This window comes from Venturia canescens, chromosome 7 (genome assembly GCF_019457755.1).
Source record: "Venturia canescens isolate UGA chromosome 7, ASM1945775v1, whole genome shotgun sequence".
NCBI classification, from domain to species: Eukaryota; Metazoa; Arthropoda; class Insecta; order Hymenoptera; family Ichneumonidae; genus Venturia; species Venturia canescens.
In genome coordinates this window covers 9629248-9645429 of record NC_057427.1, presented here as the reverse complement: position 1 = coordinate 9645429, position 16182 = coordinate 9629248, and the positions used below count along the sequence as shown (strand labels likewise).

General features: G+C 43.0%; 1 protein-coding gene across 1 annotated transcript; it reads right to left on the bottom strand.

The window, feature by feature from the left end:
* Positions 1-508: 508 nt before the first annotated feature.
* LOC122413164 (MOXD1 homolog 1) lies at positions 509-10583 on the bottom strand. The gene is made up of 8 exons (XM_043423331.1): positions 9530-10583; positions 5585-5737; positions 4663-4923; positions 4352-4541; positions 3833-4098; positions 2549-2967; positions 2114-2447; positions 509-1256 (listed from the first exon to the last, which is right to left on the bottom strand). The coding sequence occupies exons 1-8, from the start codon at positions 10382-10384 to the stop codon at positions 1098-1100; spliced, it is 2637 nt and encodes an 878-aa protein (XP_043279266.1). The 5' UTR covers positions 10385-10583; the 3' UTR covers positions 509-1097.
* Positions 10584-16182: the final 5599 nt, after the last annotated feature.

The window sequence follows — 16182 nt, the reverse complement described above, 5'->3', positions numbered from 1 at the left end:
AAGCGCAATCTCTCGTTATCAGCGCTTGCCACATGGGACACGCAACTCGTTTTATGAATAGCCTTCCGAGTCGTTCGTTGGTGCGTGAAAATTCAAACGGGGGCGTGTAATATACCACGAGTTTTTCCGAATGGCTCGTAAAGGGTGCGGCTTTGCTTAAAGCGTCCTTATTGTCGAGGCTATATATCCAAGACGGGTTATTCGTTCACGTGGAAAATTGCACTCGTCCGGAGTTCGACGATGAATCGATGAGAGCTCCTTTTTTGCCGTTGCTTTCCTTTATTTTTCTCTTTATATTTTCACACCAACGAAGAACGTCGAAGAGATTAATTCGAAAGAATTAATCTCACAAATATTGTTTTTCGTTGGAAGCATTGACTCGATTATTTTCAATGAATTTGCGTACTTCCCTTCGCGGATCAACGGTTGTTTAATTTAATTTTAAAATCATTCCAATTGGGGAAGAATAATTCAGTTATTTTGCTCATTATTTTTTTAAATAGTACATCAATTTTATTTTATTTTACAGACGCATTACAGAGGCGTTTTGTTCTCAGGCGTTCACTCCTTTTTACTCTCGCTGATGATAACGTGATGATGATAATAATAGAAATAATAATTGCTTATAAATATATTTACATTTTTATTATATTAACAATATTAATAAAATATTGTGCAGCGCCAAAATTTTTCAAAAATTTCGTCGTCCTCCCTTTCCCCGTGGAAACACAAGTGGCTTGAAATAATGAGAAAATAATGTTAAATATATTGAATATATTTTCAACGAGAACGAGTGAAATGTTTGTTTTTTCGTGTTCGCTTTTCCACGGGGAATTCAGCCTTTCGTTTTCGACTTTGTTTCATCCTCGTGAAATGTTTGAGGAACTAATACGTGAGGCAATAAATCATTTGTTTATTCTTGACCAGTTTCGAACGGTCTTATTAAACGAAATAGTATACAGAACTAAAGCACGCGTTTTGTGTAGAAAAAATAAATAGATTGGGGAAGGAATTTACAATGATTTCGATGAGTAAATGTACACGGGGTCGAGGCTTAGCGCCTGAGGTTTCTCTTTGTTCTTTCTACAGTGGAATGTCTACAGCAATGATACACTGAGAGCATAGATGACGATGGAGATCATCAGAAAATTTCGGTCTAACGCATTTGCACCGGAAGTCAAGCGGAAACTGCTGCAATTTACTGCTTCGGGCTCAGGCAAGGCCGTGAAGTTTGGAAACATTTGAATGTCTGCAGGCTGCGAAAAGAATGAAAGATTGTTAAAAAATCGCTTGTAAGCACTTGACAGTTAAAGTAGTTCGGCTGTTCAATTAAGTACGGTGAAGCTCCATTTTTTTTTAGGCAAATGATAATTTAAGGTCCACTGATAACGATTAGCACAGTTCCGTGTCTCTTACGGAGCAAAATTTTGAATAATTTTGATTTAATTGAATATTAATTGTGAAAAAATTTTACGGTGCTCGAGCTTCGGAAAAGTTTATACCGTGAAGAAAATTTATCACAGATTTCACTCCTTTAAAAAAAAACATTACCTTACGAGGCTTTTAAGAAAGAAAACATGAAAAAACTTGAGTTTTTGACGTTTCGAAAGTGGATGCCAGTCATTACGTTCGACTGCTGGTAACAGCTGATTGAACTTCGGGCAAATTCGGGAATCGTGGGAATTTCATTAAATTTATTTTTAAGACTGATTCACGTGCTTTCATTTGTCTAGTAGTTTCGCGTTTTTTAAAAGAATAATCGACCATCCCTTTTCCTCGGTGCCATTGCACCGATGGAAACTTTCTTTCGCCCAATAAAAATGTTCCCAATAAAATGTTCTCCAATAAAATAAAAACTAGTCAAGTTGAAGTATAAATTTGATATTTTATGATATTTTTAATGCAGTTTATTAAATTCTTATGACGAAAGTATTCTCGATGTAAGTGTTTGTTTATTGTATTAATAATTTATACTTGAATTTAATAATCACAAAGTAGTTGCAAACTTGATTAGTTACAGAACGGCCGAACTAGTTTAAAAAATAATTTATTTTTTGCTTTTTGGTACGAAACTGATTTTGGGCGATAAAGTTTCGAGAAAATTGTAACTCACGAGTGCCAATTTGTCGTCCCTCTTCCTACAGAAGGTCATGTGTCTTCCGTGGTATAAACTGTCCTCGATCGATCGTGCCAAAAGCTCTTCGGACCACGGGAGCGCCAACATGTGTTCGGAGAGTGTACGACCTCGAAATTCTTCAGGGTCTTCGATGATTAGCCTCGCGAAAACGTTGTCGCGATCCGGATCCGATTCGGAATAATCTCTCATTGCTCGCAAAGCCGTTTCTGCTTCCTTTATTATCGTTGCGTCGAGCTCGTCGTTCCTCGGGGCTTCCTGGTACGCCGGAAGTTGCTGCTGCAAACTCGTCGGCAGCGCGACTGCTTCGGTTCTGAATGGGAAAACGAGAAATTTAAAACCTTGTGCTCTTTTCCTTCCACGAGGTTTTGTAAAATGCAGAAATCTGAACGAAAATTGATGATGTTTATTTACCCGGTGGTCAGGAAAAGCTTCTCCAAATGGTCCATCGTTATCCCCTTAAAACTGTGCACCCCGAGCGTCCTGAACAAATCCTTGGCCGGTGTTATGCTGTAACAACCCGCGAGCTCGGTCCTCGGATAATAAACGATGAATGCGAGACACATTTCCTGCGTCGCTGCGTAACCGCCCAGTGTTGGCGTCGTCCGATCTTGGGTTCCGTAAACACACTCGGTGACGAGCTCGTCACCGGGCATTATTTTGACCTCCTCATCGAGACTGTGCGATTGCTGATAGTCAAAATCGAAATGATTCTCACGAACTATGTTCGGCAATTCTTTGCCCTCGCGAATGTGCTTCAGGCTCATTCGACGGCCGGCGAGGTGGGAGTGGAGCACCACCGAAATGGCGTTCACACCGTCCTCCGGAAAAAGCTGTAAAAAACCGATCGAATTAGGTCAGGAGATTGCAAATCCTTGCATCTTTAGAACTGCTCGAACGAGTTTTCGTGTAACGTTTGCTTTTTACTATTCGACAAGTTGGAAGTGAAAAAAATACATTCAATCGCGTACGAAAGTCAAAATAATATGGAAACAATAAATTTTATTTAACATTTCAATCTTAAGGCATCCCTTTCGCGTGAACGTATTTCTCGGTGACGCAAATTGGGGCACTCGAAATTTCGACGCTCCTGTATAAATTTTACAATTTTTTAAGTTTTAATTCTTCGTTAAATATTCGATAACCTCATCTGAAATTTCGCCAATCTACTCGCACTTTGACTTTATTGTAATTTAAAATCAGTTATTTGCAGAATATTCGGGTTCGTGAAAGGAATGCCTTAAATTGGTTCTCAGAAGCAGAAATCAAGGTGGTGGGTTCACGAGTAAAAACTCATTTCAGTAACCGATTCTCTTTTGATCAATTGATTATTCGAATTAGCACGTTTTCTTGAAAATATTGCGTCCTCTGGCTGGAATTCAAAACGTGTTTGAATTTTGTTCAAGAAATGCTGGAAACTTTACTTTCGAATATTTTGAGAGGATTTTCAGTCTCATTGTGAAAGATCGTGGTCATTTTTCACTAAAATTTACATCTGATATTATTTTCTTACTTAATTTAAAATCAAAAAATCGAAATCTTCGTTCCTAGCTGAATCTCTCTTCTCTTCTGAAGCTTAGGGACTCCGAAAGTATTATTAAGATTTCGATTGACTCGAAGACAACAGAAAATGCAAAATAAAATCGCGAGCACATCTCGCTTGCCCGAAAGATCGCTGTTTGTCTCGATTATGCTTACAGTGTTGGTGCACGTCGGCGTGCAATAGCCAGCAGTAGCGTATTCCTTTTGTCGCGGCGGTACCATGTGCAGAGGGTTGACGGCGACTCCGGTCACAAGGATGCCGGCTTCTTTGGGCCTCAAGTTCGGAGTCAGGTGGAGTCTGACACCGCTGCTGTCGATAGCACTTTTGAGGCCGGGATTGTTGTAGTGCACTTCGAGCATGTAGTACGAGCCTTCGATGTGCTCGGCGATTGGGATTCCGACGTCTTCGGCGAACCATTCGCCTGTTGAGGAAGAAAAATGTCGAAAAAGTGAGATTTTCGTCGATCGTTAGGACACTTTTTAAAATGTATTTCATCAATTCCCTTTTCACCGAATCGAATTAACACAATCGTTCGATCGTAAAATATTTTTTAAAATGAATTCATGAAATTCATGAATGTTTAAAAGTCTTTTTGTTTATCTCCCAGTGACTCTGTCGCTATTGACAAAAATGTCTGATTCTCCAGCTTGAATTCCCGTTTAACTTATATTCACCTCTGCTCCCACGTGCCCAAGCAACCACAGGCTGGATACAAGAGTCCCATTCCCGAGGCATCGTCGATCCGTAGCACGGTGCCCCGGCCAACCTGGCGTGCTGTCCCAAAATTGGCAGCGTTGAGGCACATTCGTAGAGAATCATATGGTGGACCAAACCAAGATTCGCTTTTTCAACCAGAGGCTCGTACTGTTTGAAAAATCACAAGTGCGAAAAAAATCGATTTCGAGTCTTTTTTCAGAGTCAACACCAATCTCAATGCTCCGCATCGATGTCATTTTTAAATGGAATCTCGTTCGAAAATGCTCACCCCGATCATGTGATATTTCTTCGTAAGTGGTGGCGCTGTGAATATTTTGCACCAGTAAACCGTGTCCTGATTCTCGGTCACCGCGAACCGATTAAGTTTTATGTCCCAGTGACGAGAGTCCGGGTTGACCGGTGGCGATGCCTTCAGTCCGGGTGCCCTGAGCCTTAAGGCTCTTCCGCCCCGTTTTTCACCATGCCAAACCCCGGTATTCAACTCTGGATCGTTTTCGTTGAATGCCCAGAGTACTCGGATATTGTCGGCCTGAATAGGATTCGAAAATTTCATTATTTTGTGGCCTTTTTATTGGCATTTTGAAAGGCTTATTTCTCGATGAAAAAAAATACTAAATTTAATCGATTTTTGATCCTCTGTCGGCAAATCGGATTGAAAAAACTCGATGAAAAAAAATAGTTATAAAATTTAGTTTTGTTTACAACGATCGTTGTAAATCCCAATCGCTAATCTCCGTGTCTCGACACATTTGGATTCTCCAATTAAAAACATTTCAATGGCCTTCTGGTTATTCGCGTCTGGCCGGCCAGAAAGGATTCCGTCGAGGCCCGCAGCGGGTTTGAGGGGTGGGGATCCCAGAGCGAAGTGGCTAAAACGCCACGTTGAGAATTCAGGCGGGATCCGCGAGCGGTGGCCATAAAGATGTGGCGAGAAACACGTAAATTATAAATGAGAGGGGAACGAGTGTAGAAAGGATTTTGGCGAGGGCCTAGAGACTCGCTTGGGGCCTTTTGGAAAACCGCAATCGCAGTTTTACGACGATTCGATATTCTGCTGTAAATTTTTTTCTATTTTTTCAAAATACTGTTTCCCCCGTGCTTTTTGTCAACCGAAACGGAATATTTTATCGACCCGAATTTTGACGAATGTCAAAGCTCATTTTTTCGACGGATTCGTTGAGAATATTTACCGACAATCGACGATCCTGGGGATCGCAAGTTTCCCATTTCCTCCAGAAAGTAATGGACGTGTGAGTGCCATTTTGATAGCCCTCGAGAACCTCGACGTCCTGCGAAAGATCGGTAACCGGCGAAGCGTTAGCCTCCTGAATTCCATGGGAATCCTGGAATCACAGTATAAAAAAGCGAAGTATTAGGCGCGGTGGTAGAGCGAAATGAAGATGAAAAAATCGGTTGGCGCACAATGCATAATTATTTTCAAGCCCTGATGAGCACTGATCGTTCCTCGAGATGCCGCTCGACTCTGTCCGCGTATCCGGCAACGCACTGTTCCGGCCAGATGAGTTCGGAAGGGCATTTTCTCACATATTACCGGGCGAAAGGGCCGTTAACCTTGTGGCGGAACGCACGCACCCTCCGACACGCCGGATGTTTTAGAATTCAAACGTTTTTTCAAATCCCTGTGAAACCTCGATGTTTCCTTGCCACGTTTCTCTCGGATGGGGCCCGGCGGTGATGTTTCAACTCGAGTTTTAAAAGCTTCAATGGGACGCAGAGCAGCCACGAAAAAAACGTTCGTTAACTCGTTCGTGGACCGACGTTTTCGTCGTTTCACCATGTTTTTGATGGGAATTATTCGATATTTTGTCCAAAGCTGCTGGCACGAGGTGCTGCAGCTTTGGATATTTTTATTTTTCTCCGAATCCTCGGGCGCGCGTTGCCTTAAATTTTCGTTCTTGCCACCTGGCAAGAACGAAGGAGCGGCTCAGGAGAGCGAGAGCAGCTGTAAGAATACAGGGCCATTCGAGCGGGCAGGATTCTGCGAGTGCTCGGGGAAAAGTGGAATAAAAGGATCCCCCTTCGGTCTTTCTGGTCTTTAAGAGCCAAAAGTGAGGCGGTTCGACGAGGGTCTCGCTGGAATTTCATTGCTGGTTCTTTGGAAAGAAATTCTGAAAGATGAATCCCTGCGCGATCGGAGTTCTCTGTTACGATTCTCTGTGGTTTTTCGCTTTCGTTTAAATCCTCGTGTAGTCCGTGCAGCTTATGAAGTGGCCTGGCTCCTCGCTTCCAAATTGGTATTACGTTGCTAGGATCCACGGCGACTCTCGCTTCCAAGTTCCCGTGTAAATAATTCGGCATTTTTCGAATACGTTGAAATCTTTTCGATTCCAAAATGCCGCAGTATTTTTTTCGAACGCGACCGAGCGATCCTCGCTCGCGGAGGAAGCGTGCTGAGCGACGATGAAACGACGAGCATTTTTCGCGTTGTTATTGCTCCGCGTTCGCCGAGGTATTGTCGAATGGTTGAGATCCGAAAAAAGTTGTATCTCCAGGCGAAATTTCGTTCGTAGTAATAACAAATAATGGAGATTTGTTTGCGATTGAAAAAACTTCTCGGAAGTGGAAAAACGCAGTAAGAGCGGATGAAAATCGTTCGATCCTGCTCCCGGTGCGTGTGCCTCTGCAATTTCCCCGTTCGAGTTACTTTTTACCGCGTTTTTTAACGGCGGAGGGTCCAGATCTGTTCGCGGTGCGGGAGGGGCTTGAGGCAGCGTAGAAAAAATGACGAACCTGCGCGGCGAGTAATTCCCGGGAGGCGAGGAGCTCCGGAGGCTTGACTAACCGGTGCACGATTCGCATCGCGAGCTTCCTCGACGGGGGGCCTTACCCTGGATGTCTCGAGGCCTTGACTGGGACTCGCGCTTCTCCGGAGGTTCTGCGCAGCTCTTGACTCATTGAGTTTCGAACAAAGCATCGCGCGATGCTCGCGTGCGCTTTGCGAGCGCACTCGCGCCCGGTCTTCTCTCATTATCGCTCGTAAAGCGTGGCCCTTGAGCGGGGCCCCGACGACGAGCTTTTCTGCGCTGCAGATCGAAACGCCTGCGAACTTTTTCGAGCGGATTATTTGCGAGCGTCTCCGACGGAATCTCCGTTGCGTAGAGCGCACTATTTTTCTTCGAGGCTCGCCGGACGCCTCGTGAGAAATAATGGGTGACAGGAGATTTGAATAATTTCGTGGTTGGCCGGAGCCTGGCATCGCGGCTCAGAGATCTATCGTCGAAACTCGGACGTAAATTTATCGTGACGTTATCTCGATCGATCGGAAAGAGCACCGCTCAACGACGACGCTTTATATCGTTTAATTTAAATCCTTTTCACTCCGTTCTATCTTCAACCGATGAAATATTTTCTTGGGAATGTTTTTCTCATAGATTCCCAGCAGATTCTCGAAGTGGCACCGAGCAGCGAGGACCCAATCGTTTTCTGCCTCTTTCCCTTACGTTCGTACGATTGAGTTGCAAAGTCTTGCAAGCTTTCGTCCTTTCTTTTCGAATTTCAATGGAAACATTGTATCGAAATTCATGAGTCGTAATTAACTGGTGTTTTTAAGACGAGCCCCGAACCGATTCAGAGTCTCCCCAGAGTTTGTTGTCTTTCGTTATTTCGGGGTCAGTTATCTCCGCTTTATTTTTTGTCTCGAAGTCTTTGAGGACGAGTTTCACGGTGTGAGAACGAATCCCTGTGCGAAGTATCCCGATACTCGCGGGAGCGGAGTCGCTACGGAAATAAATTTAATGACGATTAGGGATTCTGGGAACGGAAAGAGAAAAAGAGGCACGAGAGGGGGAAGGTGAGTTAGCGATGTGCTGAGATGTAAGGCCTCGCACAGTCGAACGAGCGAAGCAGGTTCCTCTTCTTTTGAGTCCCGCTGATCCTGGGCCTTGCTTCTTTGGGCCTCTCTCGCTTTCACAGACTGACCTTCCGTCCGCTTCTTCTTCGTCTCCGCGCATACTTTCGCTCCCCAACATCTGTGCTCTTTTCTCTCTCTTTCTCCTCCTGCTCCTTCTCCTTCCTCGGTCCACGTTTGTTCTTCTTTTGGAAGAATCCCAATTAAATCCTGCGGCCCACCATCTTATGCGAGCCTCAAACCGGTCATAAAATCTTTTGTCCTTTATCGATTGAATGAATGAAGTCGAATGCGATACAGCTATAGAGGCGATCCTACTGAAGTAATATCCCAATTCCGAGCGCTAGTAAATCATGAGATTTGAACTATGCTTGTTTATTTATTCACGCGTTACACAGGCGAGAAAAAAATTGCGGTGAATTCCTAACATCCTGGTGTTCATCAGCGTAAATCATCGAGCCAACGGAATACTCGTCGTGTCGATAACACGGGTCGACGCAAAATTTGATATTGACATTTAAGTACGAAATTTCGTGGGTTGGATCATGTTTGAACGAAGAAATATTACATGGCATGAAAAAGTTTGCTTCTGCATCCGGGAGGAGGTTTGAACGATATTTTTCAAAATCAGTCATTTCGATTTTTCTTTTGTAACGATACCATACAAATATAAATGTCTATTATTTTGATTCATTTTAAATATCAAAGTAGCTTGCAACAAAAGTGGAAAATTATTCAAAAATGAAGATAAAAAATAAGAATTAAAAAAAAAAAAAAAAGAAGAAGTTGTTCAATGTAAATCACGTTATCTGCTTGTTCACGAAACATCTGATTGCTATTCATCACTAAAGTGCCATCTGGCGAGACACACTGTGACAATGACAGAACCCCACTTTTATCGCGGGACATTTTTTAATGTATGAAAATTAATGAAAATTCTTATGTAAACATGAAAATTAGTATCATCAGTATAATTATCACAAAAACAAATTTTATGTGAAATATAAGTATTTTTTCGTCGCTTTTGTGCACAGTTAACCAGAAAATCGTGAAATGAACTTTAGGACAGAAAAAACTTTTTTGTAGAGTCCGGTAATGCACGATTTCAGTCACCTCATTTTCGATCAAAGTTCGATCAAAGTTAAGCGTAACAACGGTTTGTAAGAATTGTAATGACCTACGATGACGAATAGAAATCATGCGGGGGAGGTTCAAATGAACCTTCGAGTAGGGAAATTTGTTTATTAAGGTATGAAAGTAAATTTACCAAAAGATTGACAGCTCCGGTGTGATCGTCGACCCAACCAATGAGAATATCAGCTCCCATCATGTGGCTCTTGTCGTTGAATCCGATGCCCACGTATCCGAGGGTTTTCGCGATAACTCTGAAGGTCACAATTTCATCGTCACTGGGATCCCATTCGAGCGAAACGTGAGCATCGTCGTCGAGGATTTCTTGTCGCGTAAAATTAGCCGGTTCTTTGGCGTCGCGCTTCGCTCTTTCTTCGAATTCGAGATGGAAATTTTCCTGTTGTTTCTCGATCTCCGGCGGAGGTTTCGTGCCCCCGGGACCTTTGTTGCCGGGCGCCTCGTATTCTTTTGCTCTTTTGTACCACGTGTCGTTTCTCGCGGCGTTTTTCCCGGGGGATGCGAGGCGCTCGCTTTCCTTTTGGCTCTTTTCTTCCATGGATTCGGCCTCCGCCCCCGAGTTCGAGTTTCTCCATTGATCGCGGATGATTTTTGATGCGTTTCTCAAATACTCGTCAATCAGGTCGTACCGATCGGCCTCCTGGGGCTGGTCTCTCTCATTCGGAAATTCAAGAGCGTCGTAATCCATCGACGTTTTCTTTTCGCTAGTCTTCCTCTTCTCCTTCGGAATACTCCAATAATTCTCGTCCACTTCCAACCGCTGTTTCTTCAGCATGCCGATTTTGAAGTAGTTCGCCTCGTCCTCGCTGCTCCTTCTCGTTCGCACTTTACTGCTCAAATCCCGAGGATGATGATGATTACTCTTGTACGCTAATGTCCTCATCGTCTCGTCCATGTGCTCGACATAAAGATCCAAAAGATCGCACTGGACCAAGCAAAAGGCGCAGGTCAACGCTATCACTTTGGCCAACATTTTGGCCAACGTTTCGTTAAAATTCACAAATAACGATCACCAGTTAACACGGCTCATAAAAAGCACACACACTTCGTCACCGTTTTCACCAAAATATCGATCGAATCACCTCCAACTTTCCACTTTTTTACCCTCTTTTAATCCTCGCAAAACCACGATTCTCGACGCCAAATAAATGCGACTTTTCATTCACTCATAAAATTCCCTGTTTTTCATTATTTCGAGAATAAGTCAATATCGTTCGTACGGAAACAACGCTCGTCGTTGCGCGACATGTTACTCACACGACGCTTGTGCCGGGACTGATTCGAACACGCGGGGCCCGTTGCCGACTAGCCGAAGCCCCGCCAACAGAAAAGCAGCTGCTTACCTGAGGCCCCGGCGCGTAGTTCGCTCCTTTATCCTCGTATATCTGTACGCGTACATGCGAAAAGATACGGGACATTCAACGCTTCATCAGCCCAACTGTCGCTTCTCAAATTCTTGATGTAAAAAAATTCCTTTTTTGACAAGTTTCGGGATTTGGAAGAAACGATTGATTGAAGTAATTCAACAATTCGCTGAATACAATTTCGCAAGTTTTTGTGCACTTTCAGCCTAAAATAATCACGGAAGAATCTCGAGGCCTCGTTTTTTTGCGATGACAAGTGAATCGAGAAAATGGTCGATCGTGCATCGGAATTTTCGATAAAAAAACTCTGAAATTTTCTATAAAGACTTTGGAGCATCGTTTTACAAAGATCGTAACTTCGCGAGCGCGGAATTATTTTTCACTCGACCTGCGTGCAAGTTTTTTAAATGGTGAGAACCTATCCAGAGTTCATTTCACATGAAAAAGCCCATAAATACACACATGTGTATGTGCCGGTAGTGCCACGAGAGCCTGCGGTTCGGTGCACACCCGAGGGGCCCGAATGAGGGCCCCGTCATATGCCAACGGACCTTGGAAGGAGGAGTCCGAGCGCAAACGAGCACAGAGAGCGTCGGAGCACGCATCCCTCATCGAAAATTCGTAAGAATTCGAACACGCGTTTGGAACTTTGTAGCATTTTATTCGATTAGGAAAAAAGCCGCTTTACTTTCAGCTGGTGTCTGAATTTTCATGGCTTTTTCGTTCGCTCGTAGACAGAATTTCTGCGTGATTTTCGCACGGAGCTAAACATTTTTTTGTTTCTATTCCCACAAGCCCGCCGAACGACTCGAACGAGGTTTAAAGAAAAAACTACAACTTCGAGCTTACACCGGAGTGCTCAAGGTTCTTTTTATGGTTCAAACTTCAAATGATCGTCCAGCTTTTGTGAGCTTGAAATTGGAATTTCGCAGAGCTCCCATCGAGCGAGTATCAATCGACGAATAAAATGGGAAAATTCTCGAAAATATGCATCGAATATCTCAGGCCGTTGCTTCCTGCGGAAGTGTTTTGTAACCGGAGACAAGAATGGTGGTTGAGATCTCCAGGGTTCGTTCGTTTCAAAAACGAGGATCGTGAAGTTCACTTATTCTCGATGGTTCTTCCACTTTGCTCCTTCTCTCCCTTCCTCTCTCGCTCCTCCTTTGGGAAATGGTGGCGGTGCCTCGTATTGGGAAGAAACGAAACGAGGGGCTGCAAAACCAGCAACCGCGGCAGATGTTAGCCCTTGGCACGCGCCCTTCCTTGACCCAGTGGTGCTCAAGTTTTGAACCCTCAATTCGAAGGAAAACCGCGCTATTCGTGTGCCATATGATGCACACCGAATGCGACGTCGAACAGCCGAGAACTGCGTACTAATATTTCGGAGTAAAAAATTCAATCGATCGCAGCAACATTTTTTCCGTCTAATCTCAAGTGATTTAGAGCGCTCGTAGTACCTTCGCGTATTATTTGACATTAAAAAAAAACCAAAAATTCCGCATTCCCTCGGAGAGAGTGAAATTTGAAAAATTAACGTGAGTTACGACAGCGCGGTGACGAGCTGCAATTCGTGATATTATTATGGGAGAAAAATTGAATTTTCCTATAAATCAAATAATATTTGTTGTTCCAAGTATGAACTTTACTTAATTAATACTTTTCGTTAAATATTAAAAATCATCAAATTTTATGTGTCAGCATAAAAATTGACGCGAAAAAACATTTCGGCGATCCCGAGTATCCAAGCACAGAAATTTTTCATTAACCCTGAGTTTTTTGACAGAAAACCACGAGAAATGGTCCCTCAAACGCTCGAATGTATCGAGAGCACAGATTCGGAGTGAATTTTCAGTGTTTCTCATCGACGGTTAGCGACAGCTGCAACGGATATCCCGGCCCAACGGAATACAGAAGAGAATACGTAAATATGGAGCATATTTCGAGGGAGAACTTGAGAGAGAGAGAGAGAGAGAGAGAGAGAGAGAGCGAGGAGGGAGAGGGAGAGAGAGAGAGAGGGATTATACATCATCCGGTGGATCGGAGCACGCGCTATCCCTTCGGTCGATGCAAAGCTATATCATGTTACAGAGCTATGGATCTCTCATATGGTGTAATACTGTATACGCACCGCCAGGAAAAGGGTTTATCGTGCTCCCAAACTCTCGTACCTGCTGTTAATTCCGTCATCGACTCTCCTTCTCATCTTTCATGCTTGATATACTTGGCACGAAACTAATACGGATTTGCTGGTTATTAATTCATGAAAATATATTTTTACTTGACGATTTTTAGGGTTCTGTGGAGAGAGAAAAATTTTTTGGGCCGAATCGAATTTCGTTCGATTCGATGGAAATTTTTGGTTCCTCAAACTGGCATAATCGAATGTTTTTGAAGTAATGGAAAAAAATGGTTAATGTTGACACCAGTTATTGGGTGACGCGAGGAGACTTGGGAATCATTGATCAGATACCGTTGAGTCAACTCGATGATGCAGATTCAAGCAAACATTTTGTTAAACCAAGTAAAAAGTATGAGGAGCAATAAATCGAAGTTTTTTTGGTCAGAATCGTCGGGTTCGAGTCACTCAGTTGATAATTCAATTTTGGTCTCTTTTAGGTCGCTCATTTTTCCATTTTTTTTTTTTTTGCTCAATTTATAAATTTACGGATTCGGGATTCATTGAGAATGCTTTCTGGCGTAAAAAATGATCAACCTTATTCCACACACGCAGCCAAAGATGGTTTCATGATTTATCCATTTCCTGTCGCTTTCAGGTTCGCTCGTAATGTTGAAATTCTTTTTATTTCGTATTCTATTCTACTTTATTTCGTTTTGTTCTATTCTATTTCGTATTAGCGTTTCCTATGGAACAATATGATTTTTTAACTCGTTTTTTATCACTTTGACGCGGCCTGCTATTTTCGTACGCACTGCGCCACATCCTGAGCACGGAGACGTAATGATATTTAGCTCGATTCTCAGTCGCTTATGTTCCGCGTCCTTGAATTGAGGAATAAAATTCGTTAAAATTTTGGAGTTTTTAAAGATATTATTTCGGTATAATAATTTAAAGATTTTTCGTTATTTTTTGAGGTTCTTGAAATGCGTGATTTTTTTGGATTTTCTAATTCGATTCGGCTGCTATGATAAAATCGGAAGTTTTGACATAAAAATTGGAAAAAACCGGGGTCTTTTTCGCCCGCGATTTATTCGATCGAAATTTAAGCTCGCTGTAAACACAATGCGAATGAATTTGGGCCCGATATTGCCCGAAGGATCGCGCCGGCCGGGGCTCGAACGAGCGAGCACCAACACTCTCGGTCTTTTATTTCCCCTTCTCGCTTTCAGTCGAATTAATTGGCGGTGCGAAACCAGTTTGGTCGGGAAACAAGCTCCTGCTGATGCCCCGAGCGCCAGAAGGAAAGTCCTTAGCCAGCGGCTCTTCCGCACGCCCTAAAGCGAATGCACGTGTATTTTAACATGTGCACTTTAGCTGCGCATGTGCTGATCATTATTGCGTGTTTTTGGCGCACGAGTAAAGCCGGTGCGGAGGCTGAATTACGATGTCAGGACGATGCGCGCGGTTCGGTGGTTGCTTCCACGACAACGTTCATCGTTGATTTACATTTTTATTTATAATTTTTCATGCTTTGAAGCGAGGTTGACACGGAAGCAAATTTCGTTGCGATTCGTGTTTATCGGGACCGTGAAATGCAGGGAAAAGTCTCAAAAGAAATTCGGCATAGAAATGTTGAAAGGAAATTTTCAATGGCGAGGCGTCGCAAGGACCTGAAAGAAGAAAATCCGTTCAGCACAAAGAGAGTCCCCCCGGAAAATCGAATGCAGCGATTTTCGTAGAAATTCTCATTCTTCCGACGCGAGGATTCTCTCCTCCCCGGGGCCGATATTGTCACCGAGCGAGAGCGTACGAACGGAGGCAAACGCAACGACGATTTCGCGGTGGCTTACACGCGAATGACCTGCCGTCGCTTTTGGCGGTACAGAACGCGCCACGGCTAAAGAACACAGCGCGGAGGACCTTTTTTGCGAGGCAAAAACACCCCGGGAAAGACGTCTCGTAACTCGACCATCTGCCCGCGAGCACTTTGACAAAACGACGTCCGCGCCTTTTGTTCGATCGAATGCGACATTCCAGCAACGAGGCCGAAACAGGCCTCTGAAATTCCGAACGTTGATTCCACTGCAAACTGGGCCCTTGATTTAACGCTCGCACTGCGGAGGAGGTTTTTGTACAAAAATTACATAAAAAATCTTCTCGAAATTCTCCTTTCGAAGGAAACCGAAGAATATGGACGATTCTGTAAGAAATTTATTAAAAGAATTCGATGAGTTATCGAAAGTCATGAACCCTCGCTCGAGGTGAACGAGTAGAATCGCTTTAAAATCATCCGTCACTGCGGACTCAGTGGCGCGTTTTATCGACTGGACAAATCTTCCACATGAAAAGCATTCTGGTGTTCATTCTTTTTTTATCCGCTTAGCGAATTCACGTTTTTTCCCTCTCTTTTTTCGTCCTGGCTCCAGGAGCGAAAGTCTCTCTTGGAGCGAGCTGCGAGGGGTCCCTCTTGGTATTCACCAGGCGAAATTATTTCTCAGCAACGTCACTCGCTCTGTACCACTTGTCCGTTATCAAACGCTCTCTTTGCAACGATTCATTATTGTTTTGCACGAATTTATCGTTCACTTCATCAGGTTTATTCATCCAGAATCCTTCGATCTACGATTTTTAATGAACAAGCTTGGAAAATGGACTTTTTAAAGTGGTTCGGCCCTTCAATAAAGTACGGCGAAGGTCCACTGTTTTTTTGCGGTAAATGATAGTTTGAGATCCCCCGATAACGATAAGCACAGTTCCGGGGCCTCTTACGGAGCAAAATTTTGAATAACATCATTTAAAATTTTGAGTTTTTCATACGGTACTTTATGGAAGAACTCACAATAATATTAATTGTGAAAAAATTTTACGGTGTTCGAGAGCTTCGGAAAAGTTCATATCTGACTGACTCATGTGCTTTCATTCGTCTTTATAACGATATAAACTTTATTTCGCAAAATAAAAATGTTCCCTAGGTCATGTGTATTTCAAGGATCATTGGTACCGACTCAATCATTAACTAGTCAAGTTGAAGTATAAATTTTATCTTTTATGATATTTTTAAAGCATTTTATTACATTCTTATGATAAAAATATTCTCAAAGTAAGTTTTTATTGATTTTATTAATAATTTACACTTGAATTTAATCATTACAAAGTAATAATTGCAAACTTGACTAGTCATGAAACGGCCGAGCTACTTTAGTCTGTTTTCGGGATTGAAAATTCCCGAAAAATCATCTTCGCGGTGTCTCGCCTCCTCGATAATCGAGAAAATCATTATCATCGTTG